The sequence below is a fragment of the Camponotus floridanus genome, unplaced genomic scaffold (genome assembly GCF_003227725.1).
Source record: "Camponotus floridanus strain SB8 unplaced genomic scaffold, Cflo_v7.5 scaffold69, whole genome shotgun sequence".
Taxonomy (NCBI): Eukaryota; Metazoa; Arthropoda; class Insecta; order Hymenoptera; family Formicidae; genus Camponotus; species Camponotus floridanus.
The window spans coordinates 985,836-1,010,365 of NW_020229837.1; the positions used below are offsets into that span (position 1 = coordinate 985,836).

A 24,530-nucleotide genomic window follows, 5' to 3' on the forward strand; every position below is an offset into this window, starting at 1 on the left:
ATTAGCGAAAAGAAAAATTGTACTTCACTTATAATTACGTTAATCCTAACTCGCCTCGAGGAAGTAAATTGATTAAGATTCCTCGACAGTGATCTATCACAATAGATGCGAAAGATTATCATGAAAATCTCTGTAATATTTTTCTCTTATTTTTCCATTCGGTATATCGACTTCTGAGATTCTTTTTACGACAAAAGACCCGCTTAAAAAATTCTAAACAGCTCCAATATAACCGTAATTGTCCAATCCGCATGCCGCAATGTACAGTTGGGCGCCGTAACAAGAATCCCCTGAGCCACGCACTAGCGAAAGGTCCGCTGTGCTCTCCAAAGGGATGCCATTCTCTTTTGCAAAACGGCAACATACAAAGCGAAGCTCCCTTCTGGAGCGGAACGACGGATGCGCTCATCCGCTCCAGAAGGGCAAGAAGCGAGAGCCTCTCTTACGGGTGCACGGCTCGTTGGAGAGCATTAAAGAGTTATACGACCTACGCGCGCGAAAGGATCCCCCACGATGGTTCCGTAGTGGTACTGATAAATTTACAACGCCACGAACCGCTGCTCGCAGCAGCCAATTCCTCAACCAAGTAGCGAGAGACAAGATAGGTCAGCCAGTCGCGACATCGAAAATTGTACCGATATACAATCCATGGATGACGCAAACACACCGCGAATGACTTCTCGGGCAAAAATAAGCCAAAATTGTAGGAATAAATTTCTCCAAACGAGCTTCCCAAAGATTTATGTTAAGGATCGAGAATAAAATATTTTCTTCCCTCGAGCTTGAATAGCCCTTCGGTAATTGTACTTTTATAACGGTTAAGATAATAAATATTGTTTGAAATATATTAAGATCGTATGATTATTTTTTTTATTCTTTTCTTTTATAAAGCTTTGTATTTCTTATGGAAATGACTCTTTTCACTAAAAATTTATTCGAAATTAATCAAGCTGAAAGAAAACATCCATTTTCCAATTTTTAATATTAATGGCTTGGAAAATAGAGTACGTCGTACGAAAATATTTTGCTTCAACATTTCAGCTTATTTTTGCATGAGAAATCGTGTATTCAGATCATCGTTACCGCAGCGCCCGCAGGTATATTCAACATTTGTCGCCAGCTTCTCGCGTGAATTTTATATGATCCTATGTTTATTTATTATTTGCATCACTATCTTCGACACCTGCGACTTATTGTGTATATTTTTGTATATTATATAAGAACATGTAACTGCACAAAAATTTTGCAAAATACATTTATCTTTAAAATACTTCCTTTTTTTATTGTTATGTATACGTATAAATGTTATGTTATTATGTATACGTATAAATGTTATAAAAATATGATAGATAATAAACTTTTATGGTAAAGTTTCTCTTAAAATTATGATACGCGCACCGCGATGTTCGAGATATTACCGTGCTGTAAAAAATAAATCACCTTTATCTCGGCCAGACACGCATTTTACATCATATTGTTGTAACGCGCGCATTTCATATTCCTCAGCTGTTTATCCTGAAATCGGAAATTTGAGAGCCTGTCCGGTTAATAAACAAAGTCACTTACTGAAGTAAGGGCAAACGATCTTTCGCTCGGCTGAAAAAGCTCGGGCAGGTCCTCCTTCGCGCCTCCTTGGCTCGGAAAATGAGTTTTCGAGTTCGCTGGCGGACCAGAAACGAGCGGAATAAAGTTCCCACGGCGAAGTTACACACAACGATTTTGTGCTTCTCTTCGCAAACTTACAAATTGAAATAATCCAAGAGATTTGATACCTTAGTAGCATGGATAGAACGAAGTATCCCAACTTTTTAACGTCTTCGCGGACATTTTTGCGGGTTATTTATAAGACTTTTAAAGCGATATAATACTACTACACGCCAGAATAAAAAGAAAGCCCCCTTATGAATCGATATGATAAATTATGCAAAATTCGTTCGAGAGACTTAATCACGCCAGATTAAGAGCGGATAAAAAAAACGCTCATTAACGATTTTCCGATTAACAAGTCTATCTCGAAATACGATCTTATAATGCGAGTTCTCATTTTATTTATGTTGATTTATTAAATATTCATACAGATAAAGTGGATTTTTTAAAACTTATATATTTTAACTTATTTAAAAAATTCAGAATATTTGTAAATTTTTAATTAATTTTTACATCCTGTGTATAAATATAAAAATCATAATTCTAACTTCTCTGACGCTTTGCGTTAATTTTAGAAGTGTGTTGAAAACATCATCTACAATCCAGAGTAAGCAAACATTACACGACTGCGTTTAATTATAACTTTTATGAGGCGTAAATTTCCATGATTTTTGCAGCGAAATTTTACACTCGACATTTTCCTCTACGATTTTCACATTTCTTATCCGATGCTTGCGCATCTCATCTTCTAGCAAGCGTATTTATGCATTTCTCACGAAAACTCGAGGCAACATTGTATATGCTACAGTATGTACAGTAGCATGTATAATCATGATCAAGATTGCGGTGAGCCAAAAGTAGTCGCGGTTGGCGCGAGGTGTTACTCATGAAACTTCTCTAAATATTCTTCAAGAAAGTCGTGTCGAGAATTTCTCTATGTTTTAGCTTCTTTCCTTTCGTGTCACAAAGTTGGATATTTTTTTTTTGGAGAAGAAAAACTAAAAAACTTGGCGCGGAAGTAGCTTTCTTACACTTCACCACGTTTTATGTTTCATGAAAAAAGCCCTTAATCGTCTCGCATAACAATCAGAATCTAAAATGATTAAAAATCTCTTTTATGTCTACTCTTTATTTCCTTTTTATATCTCGCAAAAGCGCAAAACAATCTCGCCAATATCGATTAATAACATTCTTTGCTCCTCATTCTAAAGTTCCGAAGTTCTGGGAGCGAATCTTCGTGGAATGGAGTCGACAATCCGGAGATAAGATGCGGTTTAATAAGGAAATTGACTTTTCTCACCGAGCATGCTATTCGCCGAATGGCTCTCGCAATTTTTAAGCGCGAAATAAAAGTATACTTTCGAAAGAAAACCGTTGAATTCTAAAACAACCAGAGTACTTTCGGAATATACTCTATCCATTAAATGCCATGTAAAATTTTTGCTCTCATCCAAAAATAAAATCGAGTTTTAAAATCGATTTTTTTTCTCTCGTTATCATTCTGCAATGCATTTTCATTCACTTGCAAAAATTTCAGTTCTTATATATGAATATATAAAATATGTATGGAGTAATATATGTAATATGCCATAGTTATTTCGTGCAGTGAACTAGAATATTCCCATGTAATAAATATAAATTTAATCCCGACGCAGTAATAAACCGTAAATAAAACTTTGTGCTGATTCGCGCGATATGTGACAGAAACATCGAGGATAATATATCAAAGTTAAAAAAAAAAGAATAATATATCAGTTTCAAAAAAGCGTAAACCGTGACGCGATATCGAAAATATATGCGAATACGATGCTTTGCAACTCGCATATGCAAATCTCTTTAATTCGCGCCGCTACGATAATGTTATCGTTGAGCATCGATAAATTAGTATATGTATGAGATCCGACGTCGTATCTGCCAGAGGCTTCATCCTTCGATATCACCAGAAGCGATTAACGCGCTCGAGGGAATTCAGGACGTAATAAATTGGCATACGCCATATGGTCACCGGAAGTTGCGCGTATCCCGATATGGAAGCGTTCCACGTAATCTACATTTGGTCCTTTGGAAATGGCATATTGATAAGTCTTCTATATCGAAATGGCGTATTGATAAAAATTCTCCATATCGATTTGAATATAAAAAAAAAGTTCCAAAAAAATTAACTTTTTTTTATAAGACGAGAGATTTGCATAAGTCGAGAGATCTTTTAAAAATAAAATAATAAGATTACATTTCTATTACCTTCTTTCGATTAAAGAAATGAAAAATGGATTTTGTATAATACAATCATTTCAATTGCCTTAACAATTAAACATTTTCATTTTAATTACATTCCAAAAATATGGAATTTTTATAGATTTATTTTGCACATGTGTCACGTTTATATATTATCCATACACATAAGTGATATCTTGAATGAATAATTAATTAGATAATAATCATTTATTAAAATTATAATTTATTAAATTAGGGAATAATTTTTCGATAAAGAGAGTAAACTTATAAAATGTTCGCATTTCTATAGAATTATATTTCTATGTATCATTTTAAAGGTTAAATTTGACAGACAGACAGACGGATAACGAGCGTCCCGTGCGAATCATTTTCTCCATTCTCTCTATTGTTCGGCAAAGTAAACTCTTTGCAATTAAAAAGCCTGCAGCTACGATTATGACTTAATGTAATCCTTTGTTACGCGACTGCGCGCCATCGTAAATTACATTTCCTCGGTAAATAAGATGGAACGCCTCGAATGCCCGTTAATCGGTCTGATTTCGAGGATAATGACGACGGATGGAGTGCGGTCGGATAGCTACAAATTTATCGATGTTCCAGGACAATGTCGTCTCTAGGATCTAGTAGACAATTAAAAAGATTCGCGTGGCAAAAATATCTCTCGTGCGCATTATCTACCGATATCTACCTTTTTTTTTGCATCATGAATCTTCTCTGTCAACATTAGGCCACGAACATGTGCGATTTATCTCGCCAATCAATCTTCGTGAATCATCAGAAATGAATGATATGAAGATTAATCAAAGCAGAATAAATAGCTATAATAGAATAAATTGTATCTCTGCTTTTTCGAGACAAGACTGATGAATTAGCGAATAATGGATATATTTTTGCTGTGGAAAAATTATACAAGAAAAATAGAACAGAAATTAACAAAAAGTTATTATAATGGAAGAAAATATTTTCGAAAAATATTCGCTGCTTTCCTCTTTTCACACACATATGTCAAAGTTTAATAATAGAAAATTCTGCGAAAATAACAAATCATTTTGGAAAGAAAGCTTCGATTTACGAAATGCCATCGTTGAATTTCGCGTGCGATTTGACGCCAAATTTATCTTCTCGCGGACCCACGGAAAGATTTACGATCGAACGACATAGCAACGTATAGTTATAGCCAACGTAAATCAAAATTATCGCTTTCTCGCGAAATTTTTTGACGCCAGGCGACGTTAATAGCGATCGCGCTTTCAGTTAACACATTTTTCTCAGCTTTCATCAAGCACATTTTCGCATTCCAATCTATTACGGTGTTATGTATGCTTCGTGTACCTAACAAACGTTTTATGAATAAAATATTCCTAATATAGAGCAGATAATTTCTCCTTGCCGACGTTTAATTTTACTCCGTATAAATTTTTCTGTACATTTTAAAGCCGCATTCTAGCGTGCGATAATATAATGCGAATACATTAAGATCTCTCTCGTAGCAAAAGAGATGCATGACATTGGAATCAGTTTTCTTGAATTTTTCCGCCTCTTTAAAGCATTGCAATAACACCGATAATGTGGAAAAATGCTAGAAAAAGTCTCGCTTTAAAATTCTACGGTTATACGTGTCGCAGATTTTACATAATAAAAATCATGCCCGTTTGACAAAAGTTTCAAAAAGGTAGCTTACTTCAGCACGTATTCCGACTATCTATGTGAGATATATTTTTTTCTATTCGAGAGATTAATGTTTTCGTATATTTCCTCTCGGGTACCTCTCTTTTTCCTTTTCGTATCTAATTTTATCACATCACGCTGTTGGAAACGAAAAATCCATAAAATTCCCACAGGATACATTACTGTCAGGTAAGATTACGTTGCTTCTGTAAAAGAGAAATCCTGCAATGTGGTACAAATTATTTTAGAGTTATCTTTAGAGGTATCAATATAAACAATAAGTAATATTTCTCCGAGAAACAATGTAATTAATAAATTAAAATAAAATATAGTAAGAGGCCATAAAGAGCCAACGCAATTGAAAGGCGTTATTTTTTTTTAAATTATCCATGAAAACGATCGCATTAAACGATCTTTCTTCTTTATTGACATCAAACGTTTCGGATTCAGTTCGAATCCTGAAACGTTTGATGTCAATAAAGAAGAAATATCGTTTAATGTGATCGTTTTCATGGATAATTTTTAAAAAAATAACCGCCTTTCAACTGCGTTGGCTCTTTACGGCCTCTTACTATATTTTATTTTAATTTGTTAATTTCGAGAGCCTCTAATTTTGTTTATCTTTTAATGTAATTAATGTTTAGGAATTTATTTTTTTTCGGAACCTGGGAGAAAAATATATCTCGAATTCTTGAAATTCACAGTTTATTCTCGTAACGATCCCTCTTTCTCTATCCGTATTATTTCTTTCGCGTACTTATCCAATTTATGTAGTTCTTTCCTTACTTCAATAACTCTGTAAGGTTATCTTCAATATTTCCGTTCCTCTCCCAAGTATCCGCCTTTTACCTAGAAAATAACGCAACATCCACGCGTGTGCACATACGCGGAATATGAGACGATAAGAGGCGAGCGTAAAAGAGTAAAAAACCGGAGAATGAAAAAGTAAAACATACACGTACGTGAGAGTAGAGAAATTCTTAAAATACAAACACACATCGGGTTACACATCGTCTCGTACGTTTTGCGAAAACGTTCGCGGCGCGATGCACGTCCATGAACGTGAAACATTAATTTCTGTTGATGGAGCTGCCTTTACTGCCGCTCGTTCGCTTTAGTTGAGAGGTGAGCACGCGTAACTTGTGTACACGAATGGTTTCAAAATTTGAAACTTTGCGATAGGAAAGTTTCAAGAACGTATATGAGAGAAAAGGAGAGAGAAAGAGGGAGGGAGGGAGGGAGGGAGGGGGGGGAGAGAGAGAGAGAGAGAGAGAGAGAGAGAGAGAGAGAGAGGAAGACATTGAGAAGGCGAACTAAGGGTGAGAAAGGGCGGTGTAATCACGCCAAAGTACAAAGTTTTCAAAACAGCATCTCGATGCCGCGCCCCGCTATTTCATTCATACTGGATTGGAGGAACGCGCAATTGCATTGAATAATACACTTGTTCGCTCCGCTATCGATCCCGGGTTTCCTATATGCGCCGTGTGTGCTCCAAAAATTACTCTTGATTAATAATGAAACGTGACGCGCAATTCCCGGATAATCCGATAATTGTTTTTCCGTTTGCGCGGAAAATCGTGTTGTTAACGGTGCGCGTAAACACAACGCGGTTGCTCGTTTCTATTTCATTCACTTTGACAGTCGCATCTTCTTGGCGCTCCCCTGCTTAACAGCCTGTCGTCGCTAATGTTTATTAATTCGTGCGTTATATAAATGATAACGTGTACGTGAAAATACACTTTATTTGAAAATTCTATTCTCTCCCTTTTAATAATAAAATAAAACTCGAGATATATATTTTGTAAATATATTTCTCAACAACACATATCACGAGTTTTACGTTTAAATTTGTTAAACAAATAAAACTTTATTTGTTCCTTCCTGTAACATTCCTAACTATAAAAAATTGTCACTGAGGGAATCAATGTGGTCGTTCACGTTTGTAATTAATTGCGAATATTTTTTTCGCTTCCAATTTCACGATCTCCTCAGACTGCAATTATTTTACTTAACGGATGACTTGAGATAATTAAATATTTGCTCCTAAGCAAATATATTTATAATTCAATATAATAATATTTTGACTTGATTCGCAGGTACGTGTAACGAAATTATTAATCGCTTGAAACCGTGGAGCGCGTGCGTGCGAGAAAACTGATGGGAGAAACACGATGTTAATTCATTTCCAATTGGCGTGATGCGAACACGCCATTACATTTTCGCCATTTTCGATTACAACTACGGTCGATTTCTCTACGCTCGGTAAAGGAAACCGGAGTAACTGGGGCGGAACAACTTTTTTTCTCCACACTCGATCGGAAACGAGTTAATCGCCGCATCGAAAGATTCGCGCGCACATCGATCTAGGTAATCGAATTCGAGTGCGAGGTGCGCTTTTATCCGGACAATCCGGCGCTCCTGTTTTTCTCAAGCCCCCTCCGGCTTGCACATGTCTCTCCTCTCTCGTTCTCTCGCAAATATAATTTTCCCCGCTTTCCCGCGCGAGTCTGAGATCGATATACACCACGCCTCACCAAGGCAACCATACGAGCAACTTCACTTCACTCCAATGTTCCCAACCATCAACCTCCTCGTATTCTCCCCTACCCACCCACCCTCGGCGGCTGTCCACCGTCGCCACCAATCCCTTTTGTATTTCACCCCCGCTGTCTTTTTCGCGCGACCACAATTTTAGCGGATCCCGACGTTCCATCAGAGCAGCTGTTCCGACCGAAACAATACCCATTACATGCATAAATAATACGTAAAATGCTCTAAAGAGCTAACAGGGATTATATCGAGTAAGCTTTTGACCCGACATTATGTGAACAATTTTTAGATTACTTCCCTTGAATAAGATCTCCTCAACCGAGGAAGAAAAGATTCTATTAAAATTGTGCAATGCGTTGAAACTATTATATAGTATAATATTATGCGAATAGCAGATGTGAATATCTCGAAGGACTCATAAATTTGACATTAAATAAAACTTAAACTGTAAGTTAGTGGAAAATAATTATCAAAGTTATATATAAATACGAAAATTTATACTTCTAAAATACTCCTTATGTAGATAAGGGTACTTAATAAAAAGAATGAAATAGTGATACTGGCTTCCTGCGAAGATAAATTTACATTACACGTTATACTAAAAATTATGCTTAAAGTTACTCTTTTATAATTATATGTATTTTTCATTTTAAATATATTCATTTATGCATTTATGTATTTATTAAAACGTAAAATATGCGAATTTACTCATTTGCGTAGCATTATGATGATTGTACTCCGGAAACGAGAAGAAAAATTTGAAATTGAAAAAGTTCTATTCCCTCTAACTTAATTTTTTCTCCGACATGATAACGACGTTACTCGATTTTACGGCTCGTAAGATACCGTTTTTCTCAGCCTGGAAATTGTCACGTGAAATAGAATGCCTCTCCACTGCTGCTGATAGATATGGCTATCAAATTGCACCATCTGAGCGAGAAGACGTAAGCTTTTTTTTTTTACGCAATCGTGGAGAGGACACTTTTCTTCGTTGCGGGAAAAATCCACGCTCTGTCGTCGCGTCGATAATTACGCAATAAAAGAGCGATATCACGCTCCGAGTTGTCCTAGTTCTGGCGCATGCATGTGGCGGAATATGTGCGTGTATATCCTGAGAAAGGCAGAGGCTATATCGGATTATCGATCGCATGCATTTTTTTTCCAACCGCATAAAAGATTGATCGATGCTGCTTAAGCGCCAAGGTGTAGAATGCCAACTTTCAGAATAAAAGAAGACGTGACTCGCAGATTAAATAGACGTTTACGTAATATCTCATATTTGATACATTTCCGATATGATATTCGATTCGGAAAAAGGTATCCGCTTTTATAGTCGCAAATGTAACTGATGGATCCGTTGAATATATTAAATAAAAAAAGATTCCGATAAAAACATCCGTTTGTGTCTTCCAATGTTATCCAATGTCAATTACAGTTAAATTGAAATTCTAGAAATATATGTATATGTACGTATACACATACGTAATAAAAATTCATGATATAAATTCAATATTTTCCATTAAAAATTCCAATTTAATTCATTTTAAAACAATACCAGTGTTTTCAACAGTAATATTCATTTATCTTAAGAGATGTTAAATGTCATTGTCTTCTTGCTCTATAAGTTCGCATCGTACTAAGTCGAGACAATATTATGGTATCATAATGTTTAACTCATCATCCATGCATACCGTGTTCTCATATCATTCGCCCTCTAATATCATTCTCGTAAAATCACGGAGCACAAGTGAAAACAGAAACCATTTTAACCCCTTCTATCGATAATGCTTCCAAACGCTATACAAAGTGTTGCATAATTCATTACAGCATCCTAACAAGCTAGGAGATGATACAAAACATATACATTCATTATCATTGTTGCAAAATCGTGTAAGGGATAATACTCCGGATTAGAAAATTGTTAGTGCATTTTATACATAAGAAACATGCTAATGCAAATTGCGGTTTGATTAAAATCAAATAATATATATATATATATATATATATATATATATATATAATATATAATAAAAAATATGCATATGTGTGTGTGTGCATAAAAATAAAAGAGAAAGAGAGAACGAGGAAGCAACAATAGAAATTTTTGTCTAGGAAAGCAAGTTTTTATCTGCTTTATGAAACAAAATGGAAACTGTGTAACGCGCGTAAGTGTATATACATTTACGTTATATGTAAAGTTTCCATATTCTGCTTTTTATAAAGTAGACAGAAACCTAATTTCCTAGAATAAAAATTTCTATTGTCCTTCTAAGACATAAGATAGAGAGACTGACACGTAATATAAAATATTTGCCAACTGTAAGGCAAAATTATCTTGATCAAAAGCTGGCACAACACTCATTCGTACAACGCTAATAATAATCCCGAGATGATCGAGATAGTTAAACGTCTAGTATGTTGTCAAACTAAGAGAGAATATAAATCTATTCTAATCTCGTTCCCGAGCAATCTAGATTCCAACTTCGATAAGAATCTCAATCGCCATTACAAATAAATATATGAAATCGCACAGCGATGAATTGATAGAGCAACGTAATCTGGATGAAAACGTTCGCGTACACTCATCTTCCGATTCATCGAGGACCCTCGTAGTTCGACTGTAATTGCAGAAGCATAGCCGTTGCGCAGATATTACCGTTCTTGAACGGTCCAACGATTTCGCGTGTGTGCGCGCCAAACAGTAACATACACGATCTTCCACGGTACGATCAATTGCGTTGACTTCTTTTTCAAATACGAGAGATTGATCGCCGGTCGAGCCACGGGGGTGGAAAAGGTCGATTGAGAAGGGAACGTAATGGAGCAAAAATGATCCGATTTTAAATTTCTCCCCATTACTCGAATTTTATGCAGTCCGACAAGTCGAACTTTGCACTCTGCAAACTTACCCCTCTTTTATCCGCTTTTCTGCGGTCTCCATTGTCCATCTATGATCGAGATTTTAATCTCGATATTTCACGTATGTTAATTATTTAACCGTCAAATGCACACCTTAATGCACAAAGGATTGAAATTTCTCGCGCGTAAATTACAGCGATATTCTTTGTTGAAAACGGGAGCAATTTTTCAGAGATAGGAATTTAGCCGCATATTCCTTGAGAATAATTTTGCACGTTCAACATTAAATGCTTTAGTAATTAAACTGCGAGTTAAAATTCTTAATTAAGATAAAGATTCACTTCAAATGCAAAAATGTTCTGTCTTACATCCCTTTTTCTCTTTTCCTCTATATATATCGTGAAAGCAGATTTTGCATGATATAATTTTAAGTCATTTCAGTTTTATTTATTTAACTTAAACTTTTAAATAGTGAAATTCCCTATAAAAAAAGATTAAATAGTGCGATCAAAAAGAAGAAAATACATATCAATATCGCAATATCCGCTAAGTAATCACATCAACTCAAGCAAACACGCGTTTTCATGTCAACATCTCTTGCATTTGCCGGCTTCGTTTTTCTTCTGAGTGATGATATTTAAGACAAATTCAAACACACTCAGAGTGAAAATTTAAACCTTTTAAAGTGGAACTTGAGAAAGTTGAATGACTTATATAATTAAAATCCTATTCCAGAAACTGATAAGCGTTCCAGGCATAAGGTGCCTCTTAAACGCCGATCTTTGCCATCGAGAGAGAGATTGATCAATGAGAGAAGAGAGAGAGAGAAAGAAAGAAAGAGACAGAGAAATGGAGAAAACGCAGCAATGAATATCGATCCACAAGGGGTGAAGCGAAGTATAACGACACGAGCCATCAAGCATCGGAGAGTACGCGACGGGACCTGACCGACTTTACACCTCGTTAAAATTGCATTAGATAGACGCGGGGAAAAAGATGTCGCGCGCGCGCAACGTCCGTCGTCTGAGAATATGCCCTGCGTTGAAAAATGTAAGCAACGTGCCGGATAATCGCGAAACCGCACGGATCACGTGATGCCAAGTTTCAAAGGAACCTACCCCCCTCGGACGGAAGCGAGACGAGGATATAGCCGATGGAAACGTTATTTGCGCGTTTAATTATGCAACGTTATAAATCGGGTCGCAGGTACGAACTAAGTTAACGCAATTATTAAGAGTTAGCGTAATATATTGCGAACGGAACTCAAACAAGTCTCACCGAAAGATACGCTTGGCGTACGTAAACGTTTGATATTTGCATAATATAATGGAACGTCCCTGAGACCAACACAGCGGATTCCTTTCAATCACATATTCATTTACGAAATCAATATAAGTCAACTTACATATAAGTATGTATATATATATATATATATATATATATATATATATACCGGCAAACTATAAATTTTTATAATGAGTTATGATTTTAGGTCGGAATCGCTGAGATCATCGAACGATAAGTTGGTTTCGTGAGGCAGAAGGGTTGCGTGAACACATTTCGTCGCGTGACTTTTTCGAATAAATTAATTAGCTGCGCCGGAGTCAACAATGCTAATGCAATAAGGTAATATTAAATTTAGGCATTAAAATATCGAGTTTAAATACGATATATCACGAGCGTCCGGCTGAGCTTTATTATGCGATACGTCTGGATAATTAAACCATTGTGTTCCGCACAACGGTATCAAGCCGGTATTATAAATTGATTAACGATATTTAATAATCCTTCTTTCAAAGCGTATTATTTGCGTATGAAAATAAATAATGTTAAACCCGATGTATTTACATTCGCACAAAATTGTAATTTCGCTCGCGGTAAACCGACAAACTCAAACGTGCTGCACGTTGGTCAGTATTTTCGCGCATTCGTTAAATGTAACTATATCCGATTCTCGTCCCACATTTCTCTCGCGTTTCATTACGATCTTTAATGAGGAAATAAAATTTCGCATTTATAATTGAAAGAAAAAAAACATGACGGGGGATTTTCCATTTTCCAAACAAACAGAGTAAAAATCTAGTAAAAAAAAAAAAAGACATACCTGTGCTTTCGCTCCTGTTAGGCCTGATCCTTTCTCTCGCGATTCGCAGACAGCATCCGTATCCGAGGAACACGTAGATCTCGTGTCAATCGAGCGATATGCATAATAAAGGGACGGCCGCTTTCTTCTCACGTAGCACATTTGATTATTTACGTAGAACGTGTTTGTCGACGGGCACGTGGGAGAATGTGTTCAATCCTCGATTCACGCGTCCTGAATTTTTCTTCGAGAGAAAAGAAAATCTTGAGCAACTGCAGAGTCGCGGCGATTATTCAGACCGCGAACCGCGAAATCGCGATGCGAACGTCGTCGATCCCGGCATAAATCAATTTGACTCGATAAAATTGTACTCCTCTTCGAAGTGCTCCTACACGACAGAAGAAATGTAAACATCGGAGAACGTAAACACACTGACGTAAATACGATGAAAATCACGTGGCGTAATAGACAGAGAGAGGATATAGAGTGCGCATCGTGAAAAATCGTGTCGGCGAACGTCCCAGTTGCCGCGAGACCGATAAATCAATTTCTAAAGCTTTAAGCGCATCCTGACTGGACACACAGTGTTATACGGTGATCCGGCGAAATAATGTACCTCCGAAAAATATCGGGAGCGCCAACGGCTCTCCGCGAGTTATCGCAAGAAACTTTGGTGTTAAGGACGCACAACGCTCGAAAATTCATTCCCTCCAAATTCTATACAGCAGAGAGTACATTTAGCGAACTTAATAACCGGTATATATACACGGAATGTAGCACAACCGGTGTGCGAGACAGCTGAGAAAGTACGAGCTGGCTCTTCATGAAAACATGACGTGAAATGGCAAAATACATGTTTTTCTAAAGTACACAATTTTTAATTTTCCGAACACGAGCGCTTTTGCATACAAGCGATAAATTTCGAAAAAAAAAAAAACCGTATTATATTAACGCGAGTGTGCGTCTCGTACTTTTTAACGCGTCGAAAAATTCGGAGGGAAAAAGAGGATAAATGAAGTCTTGCGAAAATGTACGACAAGCGTAATTTCTATCGTCATTCCGTTTCCATTTGCATCAACCGGAAATAATTGATGACCCTAAGAGACATAATAGACCGTTTTGCGGGAGATATAAAGTGCCGCTGCCAAATCGAAAGCACATGTTGTATACGTGGGGAGGAAAATTTCCCGCACCATTACGTGAATAGTTAAGGCGCGCGATCACGCAGCCGTAAAACCCGACTTGAGAGAATGCGATCGCCGTCTTTTGCGTTACGTAAGTGTAAGTACGTGTACAGTATACGTATGCTTGTCCAAGCAATGATAGTGCACAAAGGATCGATCGAGCAACAAGTGAAGAACGCAGAAGAATTTGTACGATGTGTCCGCGGTAATGGCGTGCCTATTACTGTGTTGCTCCGTCTCTCTATAACGTGTTTATATCTCTGACGCGCCAGAGGACAAAGAGACATAACGAACGCGGTCACGAAAATTGTATATATATATATATATATCTTTTCTCCCTCCCTTTAATAATGCCTATGTCGTTTCTTGTAAATAATACGAACTTACGAAATAATAGTATTTGTTATTTTATTCATCTCGTCTCGAATATATTCAATGCCAAACGTAATATATTTAATAATAAACGTAATATATTTAATAATATAATTCCCCTCGGGAGAAAATTAATTAATCTCGAACAAAGTTTAGCGAATAATTAAATTTTTACTTTTCGCAAGTTACTCTCACTCGTGACTTTGAAGCGCATGAGCGTAATTACTATGGAAATTTCAATTTTTACACCATGAACCAGGACAGATGGGAAAGAGCAGCTGGTTCATACAATGGTTAATATATTTTCCGGCGAACAAGAAAGGCCGGGTCGGATTGAAAGGAAAATTTTTTTTCGTTTCACGAATATACGAAAGAGTAAAAGGGAGATTATATTGATCCAAGTTACGAGCTGCTTATCCCGACCCTGCCCCGGAATCATTCACGTAGAACTTTGTAATTTACGTTGGTGAACGTCATGTATATACATGAATATTTTGTCGCCAGTTTTATTCTTCCGATCGATGTGTCAAAAATCAAAAGATTATTTAATATCTACTTTTTCTTATATAACAATTATTTTTCCCTTTACATTTTTTGAACTGACGGAAAGAATCAGATTTAGAGGCAGTAAACATGAATTATGTGCAAATACAATAGATTTGAGGGATTCATTACAATGGATTTGAACCGTTATTACATATCCTAATTAAGTTACGATTAGTTGAGATAATGCTAATAGCTATAATTAGTGTATATTTGAAATTTCTACTGTTTGAAATCAATTTTGATGATTATTAAATGTTGCGCAGAGTGTAACGCAATGACTATCAATGCCTATTTAATGACTTTCACAATTACGTGGCCTCTCAGTTATAGGTTTGTTCATTGAGAAAAATATAATAAATATAATTAATATCATTCGGTACAAGTTCGTGAAGGGGGTAATTATCCCTTTTTAGAAAACTTAGCTTTGAGCAGCGACTCGAACGAAGCTAATAGGAAAGAGTCTCGTCTATTTGTCAGTTTAATTACTTATATTTATTGTTTGCAGGGATAATATAGCTATCCGGCACAATGCCTGTAATCGCCGGATCATCGCGGTTTTGTAGGAGGGGGAAGAGAGGGGGAACGGTTAATCAATTTCTTGCCGCGGCCCCGTGTTGACCGTGTCGAAAGAAACATATTAACCGTCATCCCGCACGATTCTGCCGCGAATCCTCGAGCATGACCGTGCTAGATTTTCGATGTACGGGAATAGAACGAGAACCAAATCGAGGAGCGAGAATAGAAACCGAGGCCGAGGCACTTTGCACGGTATTTCGCGGCATCCGCGATAAAACCGCGACCATCGTCGTCGCCGCGACGTGTAGGTATAGGTATATACCGTAACGTTATTGATCTTTGTTTACCGTGAAAGAGAGTGACGTGTAAAAAGCGTCGCGCCGCTTCAACGAGACGACGACCGGTCTTTCCACTTCGAGATTAGCCGGCGAAAATACCGAAGTTCGCAGCTAGAGAAGAGAATACACGTCAACTTTTCAAAAAAAAAAAAAAAAAACTCTGTTGACTCGCTTCCCCCGGATAATATGTTGTTGTTTGGGACAAAATGAAAATGTATGTTCAAAATTTGCATGTGCACAACATTTGTATTATACTCTGTAATTTGAAATTCCCCATATTAATTATATTAATTATATTTAATGTTAATATTCTTGGAATCTAGATCGCTGTCATATAATTTCCAATCACTTATAATCTCAAAAGTTACTGATGTGCTCCAATATTTACTTCGGACATGAATAAGAACTTTCATTTAGGTCATTTAATTATATTACAAATCATTGTTATATTCAAAAGAGGAGAGATGCAAATTATAATGTTTAAAATATATAAGAATTTAATATAAATTTTAATTTTTTAACAATATTTTTTTCTTCAAATTTTCCGATAAAAATATTGATTATGTCCCTCTCTCTAATTATTAATTGTTTTTTTTAAATAAAGCCATGTCAGAAATGACCAACCGCGATGACAATTTGACACGAACGGGTGTGTCGTTTACCGGCGTTTTTAAAATATCTCCAGTGAAGACGTTAAGCAATTGCGCCTTTTTTTTAATGCACGTAAAAGAACCGTCGAGTACGCCAGACATGCCATCAAGTAGTGCGGCTTTTAAATTGCTCCGCCCTTGACAGAAGTCGCATACTATCGCGTCGCGCTCGCGAAAAGTACAACATGCTATAATGGTTGTTAAAAAATGAGCACGGCAAAAGGGTTAATTAGCAATCTCACTTGCAAAGTTACGTTCTCAAATCAGCTTATAACTTGAGTTTGCCTGCAACTCTTTAACGGCAGCCATCGCGGTTTGCTGGAAAATGCAAACCTCGTCAAATTTCTTGCGAACGCGAGATTCTGTTGCAGTTTTTTTTTCCACCGTGGATAAAGAGCGAAAATTCAGAACTTTGTTCCGTGCAAAAAAAAAAAATATTCGAAATATTTTCATGCATTAAATATCTTCAATAGTTTAATAATTAAAATAATTACGTTGTAAATGTATTACATTTCGTAAAAAATTTTGATATCAATCTGAATATAATGCAATTTTATTCATAACACTATCTTATTCGGCGATGAAATTTGTCTCGTCTTTATCGAACGAACAAAGCGCAAAACATGACGGCGACGGCGACAACCGGGTCGATTGCAAAGTACAAACTATCGGGGATACTAATCTCCATTGTTGCAACTATATAACGTACGGTCGCTTGGTTAACGATATTGACCCTCTTGCGAAACATTTGTTTTAGGATTAAACAATCGCATCGTAATAAAACAGCCGATCCAGCCGACGATCCAATTGTCTGGATTCGATAGCACCGTGAGTTCTAGATACATTTTACGCGAACAATGGGAGCGCTAGAAAAACGTACGAAAGCTTTGAGCCTCTACAACTCCAATCTGAAACAATTCCCACTTCGTCTTTTGAGATGCAAATCAGAGTCAAATCAAAAGCGAGAAGACACTTCAAAAGCGCCAGTTACTCGTGATTTCATTTTGCTCACTCCAATTTTTTTTAATATGTTAATATATATTTTCCTAGGAATTTTTGTAAAACTTTCCATAAAGTGTCCCTCACTAACTATAAAAACTATAGAAAGCAAAGAGAGACTACGCTCATTCAATAATTTATTTAATTATAATAATTTTACAGCTTCTATTTTAGAAAATGTATCCCATATTAATGTATGCTATTTATAATTTCACATACATCTCGTGCAATAGATAACGAAATTTATAATATTTTGCTCGCAGCAACAATTTCCTTGTATAAATTGTAATATATATAATATATATGTAACGTACGTGTGTTGTTACAAAGCGGAATTTTTACAGATAAACAAAATCTTTTTTATTACATTGACGATATATGACCTTAATATCCGTCGCCCAAAGTTCCCTTTGCAAACAAATCTGACGCACGATAAAACCGCTGTTTAATATCGTTGCTTTTACGAAACTTCAGTGATTATAGTTGAAATATTTATTGTTATATTGAGAAAAACGAGCGACTGTGTAACCCGCTAATAATTCACTCTCGACTTTCTCTCTCGCGCATAGTAAATTCGTTAACGTGTACATAACGCGGTGATGCATTTTAACCGCACCGAGCTTTTTCGGGAGATGTGAATGAAATAATATTGCACATTTCACCGAACGTGCGTCGATAATATAACTGACGAGTTTCGGATTTTAACCGCGTGATCGTTGACAACGTAAAAATTCTGCATGATAAATTTCACATGTCTCGAAAAAAAAATTCGAAATACTAAACATGCACCATAATTAATGAAATTTTATAATAATCTATTATGCGCACAAATTATGTCAATCAAAATCAAATTTGTTGTCATAAGATAAATTTAATGAAAGGAAAACAATACGCTTCTAATGTGATTGTTGCTCGATTAATATTAATATATTGGCGAAATTTTTAATTATCTATATTATTTAATCGTTAAAATTGTTTACAAAAGCACGCGACACTGTTATCGATACTTAACATATTGTAATTATATCATTTTATTTATACGGAAGAATTTTGATAGATGTCATACGAAAAAAAATTGATTTAATATTAATATAAATAATATTAATATATATAATATTTATATATAATAAAATTAATATTAATATATATAATATATATAATATTAATATTAATATATATATAAATTATATAAAAACAATTTTCCATCAATTGCGTTTGTAAATTTTTGTAAATTTTTTTCTATATTATTTAGGACGCTGTCAAAAGTGGTAAAACGCTTGCTTTATGTAGGCCAACCATCGATTCGACAACAAATTACTCACGCCCTGTAATTCATACCCTCACAATCGCTATATTTGTTGCACAGTTTAAAAAAACATAATAACTAAAAAGATTTATTTAGATTCTAGAACAAAAATCTCTCATCACCAAATAATTAAAAAAATTCATTTAATTGAAAAAATGGATAACTCACGTTGAAAGAAATAATCACAATGAATAAATTAAGAGAATTAGAAATTTTAATCAAATATTTTATAATAAAAAGGCTATATCAATATAAATTTAATATTTTAATAAACATTTTAATAAACAAAATATTTTAATAAATATATATTTATAATAAAATCGATGCTAATTAATGTATTAACAGAAATAGCATAAATAACGCCATATATATTGTTGTTTTTTTCTTTACACTATTATTTAATAAATACTTGGAATCTCAGAACGTTAAAAGATATCAAAAATATCAGATTTTAATAATTACATAAGTTTCATCTCATCTCTTCATATTCATTATGATTTGTCATTATCTATGAATAACGCGAAAGTGTCATATCACGAGACGAATTAATTTATGAACGATCACGTGTCTCCCCGGTGGCGTTGATGGCGATAAATTTCATCGCACGCGCGCGACAAATTTTCGAAGGGGACCCATTACCGAACCCGGATGAGAGGTCGGGCCGTCGATTAATTTTCGTGCGAACGTCGAACGTTATATCGTCGTCCTTTCGGCGGAACACGATTCACCGCGACGTCACCGCGACTAAAGGTCCCAGGGCATGAATAATCCGCGCATCGGGGGCTAGAATAATTTCAACGTTGAATTCAAATCCGGGATCGATGTGAGGCCTACTCTCTCCTGCTGACGATCTAACCCAGTTTCGCCTACAAAGGCGTGTACAGGCCGCGAAACGCGGCTGTAGAATCGAGCGAGTCGATAAAAACGCAATTTCTCGCTAGCGTTTCGTTAGCGTTTACGTATTATTCGATCAGAGAAGAGAGCATTTAACGACGTGGAAACGTCAAAGAAGCTGAACGAGAATCGTTTCACGCATATCCCCTTTCTCTACCCCTCGTCCCGACGAACGTAAACACGATTCATCCGCGATCATTGAGCAAACCAATTTCGTCGATTGACCACACTTTCTTCCCTTGATTATCGAGTAACATTACATAACTAGGAAATATATATATATATATATATATATATATATATATATATATATTTTATCCCGTGGTCTAGACGACGAGCACTTCGTCATTGCGGATCTACTGCGTCTTACGACTTTTATCGTGGGATTAATTTGCATTTACCCTTCCAGGGTGCTTCTCACATTTATATCACGCGAGAAATCTGAAGCCAAGTGCCCCACGAAACCCTCGTGTACAATGAGTAGTTGCGAGCCGCAAAATGGACCGCGATGCGCTTCCTTAACGATGAGAAAACGAGCACGCACCACGTGAGCTTTCACAAGAACGACGTCGGCGTATAACTCTCCCTCTCTCTTTCTCTCTCTCTCTCTCTCTCTCTCTCTCTCTCTCTCTCATTATGTTCACTCACCTCCCGCGTAACAACCCGCTGCAAAATCGCCGTTTACGAGACCTCACGGGCGAGAACCACGCGCGAGAGGGAGATTAATGAGCGCATCGCGTGAAAGAGCGCCGCACGGTATACGCGGTAGGGCTCGCATGCCGTCGTGGAAACGTGATCCTGACACGCGCGTACTTGGCCGCCCTCCCCGCGGAGATTAATCGGGGGTGGCACCACCCCCCTCCCCCCCGGTCAGTCTTTAATAGACGAGGCTGTCGGACGACGGCGGATGCGCACCGGGGTGCATCGGCGTAGCGAGGGGGGAACGCACGCGGGGAACGCACTGCGAAAATCGAACGCGCGAAAAAAATTCGCGGTTGACCGAAAGAAGGGTAGAGAACGCACACACACGCACACACATACACACACACACACACACACACACACACTCGCGCGGACTACTTCGGCGCGACGATGTACCAGGGGTACATACAGAGGATAGGCGGGCGGATTGCGTGCGTACGTGCATGCATGCGTGGGTGCGTGCGTGCGTGCGTGCGTACGTACGCGCGCGCGGGCGCGCAAGGTGCGTGTCCGCCGCGTGATAAGGGCGCGTAGAGATCCGTCCCGCGACCTTCGGCCGACGAAGGTTCGTCGAAGACTGGTCGGTCGCGAGGGTGGGAGGCTCTTTTTCAAAGGCGGCGTTTTCTCGACGGTGACGGCGAAGCTTCCGGATAGGAAGGTAACGGGCATGCGTGCCATGACGATCGGCACGACGGGGTGCCACAGGGTGTGCCTGCGAGAGCGAGAAACGCGTGATCCGGAAACTGTAGCTCTCGCGGTCGCCTCGTTTTCAGCGCGAGGATCCCCGATGACGGTGCGCGCGCGCGCGCGCGGGAGCGTTTGCCCTCACTCGGTGTTTGCGGTTTGGTCGACGGTGATGTAGATGAGACTACCTGGGGAGCTTTCATTCTCTCGACGCTCGCTCGGAGAACGTTAGAGATTCGTGTTTCGCCCTCGTCGAATCAAAAGGGGAGTCGTATTTCGCAGCGGATTCACGCGTCACTGGGAATTTCTCGCAGAGAAATTGTGGACTCGAAGATGTAATTTTTTACAGAAATAAAAATGTTTAATACATATTAAAATTGATACTTTCGATCGATTTTTCTGCTAGAGGTCACGTGAATGCAAAAGCCTTTTAAAATGTTTTTTTTTTCTTTATGCAACAGTGGATGATACTCTTGAATTAAAGATATTGCGTTTAATTCGGTTACAAAATGTCGATTCGACCGCACTGCGGTAAAAGCGAAGTTATTGGATCACCTGATAAATCGCACATTCACAGGCTCATCCATTATTTGCCGCCTCATCGGATATACGACCTTTTTTCTGACAGCTATCAAACGCTTTTCTACCTTTGAAACTTATCTGATCGCGTTTCAAACTTATCCAAGTACATATACTTTAAAACTTTTATACTCAAGACCCTAAAGCCACTAAAGAATAAAAATGCCTATAAATTTTAAAGTCCAATCTCTCTTGACAAACGCAAAATAAATGTCACTGCTGTTGCCAAAATAATGGCGATATTTCGAAATTTTATTAATCGATGTGTTAAACAAAATTATTCAAATCAATGTACATCTCAAAAGCATGCAGCAACAATATTAATAAAAAGAGATATTTCACTCACCAACCCGCGATGCCATTTGGTTGTATCTCCTGTAGGAATATGCCAAGCTCGCCCTTATCCTTGCTGCGAAGTCCAACTACACTGAATCCCAAACTGGTTCCCTCTGGTTTATACAACTGAAAAAAAAAAACGAAATTGTTACATTAGTGGAAAGTACTTGAAATATAATTCTGTCATCATATTTTTCTTTATATATAAGAAAAGAACAAGATCAAAAAAATTGACAAAGTTAGAGAGGAAAGATATTATAAAGATGTTTTATCAAAATAATATATTTAAAAAAAATTTATTTTATTAATCCATGAAAAATGTATGTAGAAATTTACCTGCACTGTAAATATTTGCCGTCCCCTTGCAGCAGCCTCAATGACCTTTTTAAACTCTTTTGCATAAGTAGGAGTGGTTATAGGCGGCATTCCCATAACTTCTGAAGCAAGACTGGGACTGGTAACCTGTAACAAAGCGATCCCTCAATATACAAGAAATATTACAATAATATTTGATCTTCAAATGATTACAATAATAATGTAAAATCACCTGTGCACTTGTATCTTCACTGCTGCTATGCAGTAATGGAGCAACGGGAACTCTCTGATCTTCCAACTCGCTGCTATCCTGGTAAAGATCTGGGTACATGTTTGGTCCGAGTGGCTGCACTGGAGTACTTGGAACAGAAAGCTCCAGCTGCCCACTAATGTTAATGTCAAAGTCGCCAGGCAAGATGGATGGATGATGCGTCAATTGAGTGTTCAATTCAATCAAGGAATCTTGAATTGTAACTATGCTGCGAAATACAGGATCCTCTAATAACGAAATCAATGACTTCAAATCTTGCGATGTATGCATTTGAAGTTTAGGATCATCCTCCACACGTTCCTGTACTTGCTCCAGCAAGTGAAGCGCTGTGGATATATCTGCAATAAAAAAACAGAATATTAATTTTAAAAAAATTGATAAAAATGTGATGAACAACATTAAAATTTTTCATGCTTGATAAATAAAAGATAATAGAAAATAAAACAAATAGGGAGGTATTATGTTTATATACTTACCAGTGCTGAGCGGCATGATGGTCTTCTTTGCTCTCTAGAGTGTGCTCAAGTGTATACAAATTTCTCCCAACTGAAACATGAAAAAACAATATATTTTACGTGAATAAGCGCAAAATATTCGATCTTGTATGTCAAACTCGTCCTACGTCAAACGTGTCACGCAACTGTTATATTCTGTTAACCTCAAAACGCTCGCGCTACAAGAGTAGAAAGTAATTAATTTTATGATATTTTTCCCGGTCGAAACATCATCTCGATGAACGAATGATTGTCGTTAAACGTCAACATCGCCGTAAGTGTATCGCAAATCAATATGAGGTGTCGTGAGAGAAGAGCAGATTATCTTTAGCGTTTTTCAATTCTCACCTCGATTTGCGCCTCGCGAAGAAAACAAACACTTTTTTTCCGCAATATCACGCGACTGCGAGCAATCTCGTTACAGTTCGCAGACGGGCAATTGCATCTTGCCTCAGCTGACTATATCAAATTATCACGATATCGAGCACTTGACAGATTTCCCACGTACGCAGAGAATACGGAGCGGACACGCATTCGGCGACCACGTGGTTAAGCGCGGCAATTTTCAAACAATCGCACAATCTGTCATCAATTTATCACGTCACACACGTGTAATACATGAACGACGGGAATTATGTTCTATGGAAAATAATTTTATCTTTATTGTACGTTTGCATTCATTGATTGTATTCGAATTAAAGGCAAGATTAAGGGAAATATACATATACAATTGCAGTTAAATCGTTAAAGAACATTGTTTTTTGAATTTGTTTTGCATCTATAAAACACTTCTCTCTCTACTTTGATAATTATTTATATAATGATTATAAACATTTGTGTCAGAAATATAATTAGAACTAACTCTTTCTGTATACTCTTACATATATATCATAATTATTAATAAAATAATATTTATTTGAAGGAGAGAGAAAATATAATTTAATGTTTTGAAATAAATCTTGTTTTATCTTCCAACTTTTTAATGAAGTAACTTTTTAAATGTATTTCTAAAATGTATTTTCTCTCTTATTTTTTATATGTATTTCAATGTTTATTTGTTAACTATAAACTTCATATGTTTTCTAACAGAATTATATTTTATATCTTTTCTAAAGTATATTTCTAAAAATTTTTCTTTTTTTCTCTTTTATATTAATTAGTGTTTAATGAGAGCAGAGATGTATATTTGAATCCGAGAGTGAATTATAAATTATATAAATTATGTTTCGATTTAAAATAAATTTGTTGCTATTAATAAGTAAAAATATATCAAGAACATAGAAAAAAATCACATTATCAAGT

General features: G+C 36.8%; 1 protein-coding gene across 2 annotated transcripts in view; it reads right to left on the minus strand.

Annotated features, from left to right (window-relative positions):
• Positions 1-23,748, minus strand: part of LOC105257462 — a 95,079-nt gene extending 71,331 nt beyond the window's left edge. For both annotated transcript variants that reach the window (XM_011268094.3, XM_011268093.3), the window contains exons 1-5: positions 23,577-23,748; positions 23,211-23,280; positions 22,696-23,072; positions 22,485-22,610; positions 22,159-22,274 (exon numbers count right to left, since the gene is read on the minus strand). In XM_011268094.3, coding sequence (XP_011266396.1) covers positions 22,159-22,274; positions 22,485-22,610; positions 22,696-23,072; positions 23,211-23,226 — 635 coding nt within the window. In that variant the 5' untranslated portion in view covers positions 23,227-23,280; positions 23,577-23,748. The remainder of the gene's footprint in view (positions 1-22,158; positions 22,275-22,484; positions 22,611-22,695; positions 23,073-23,210; positions 23,281-23,576) is intronic.
• Positions 23,749-24,530: the final 782 nt, after the last annotated feature.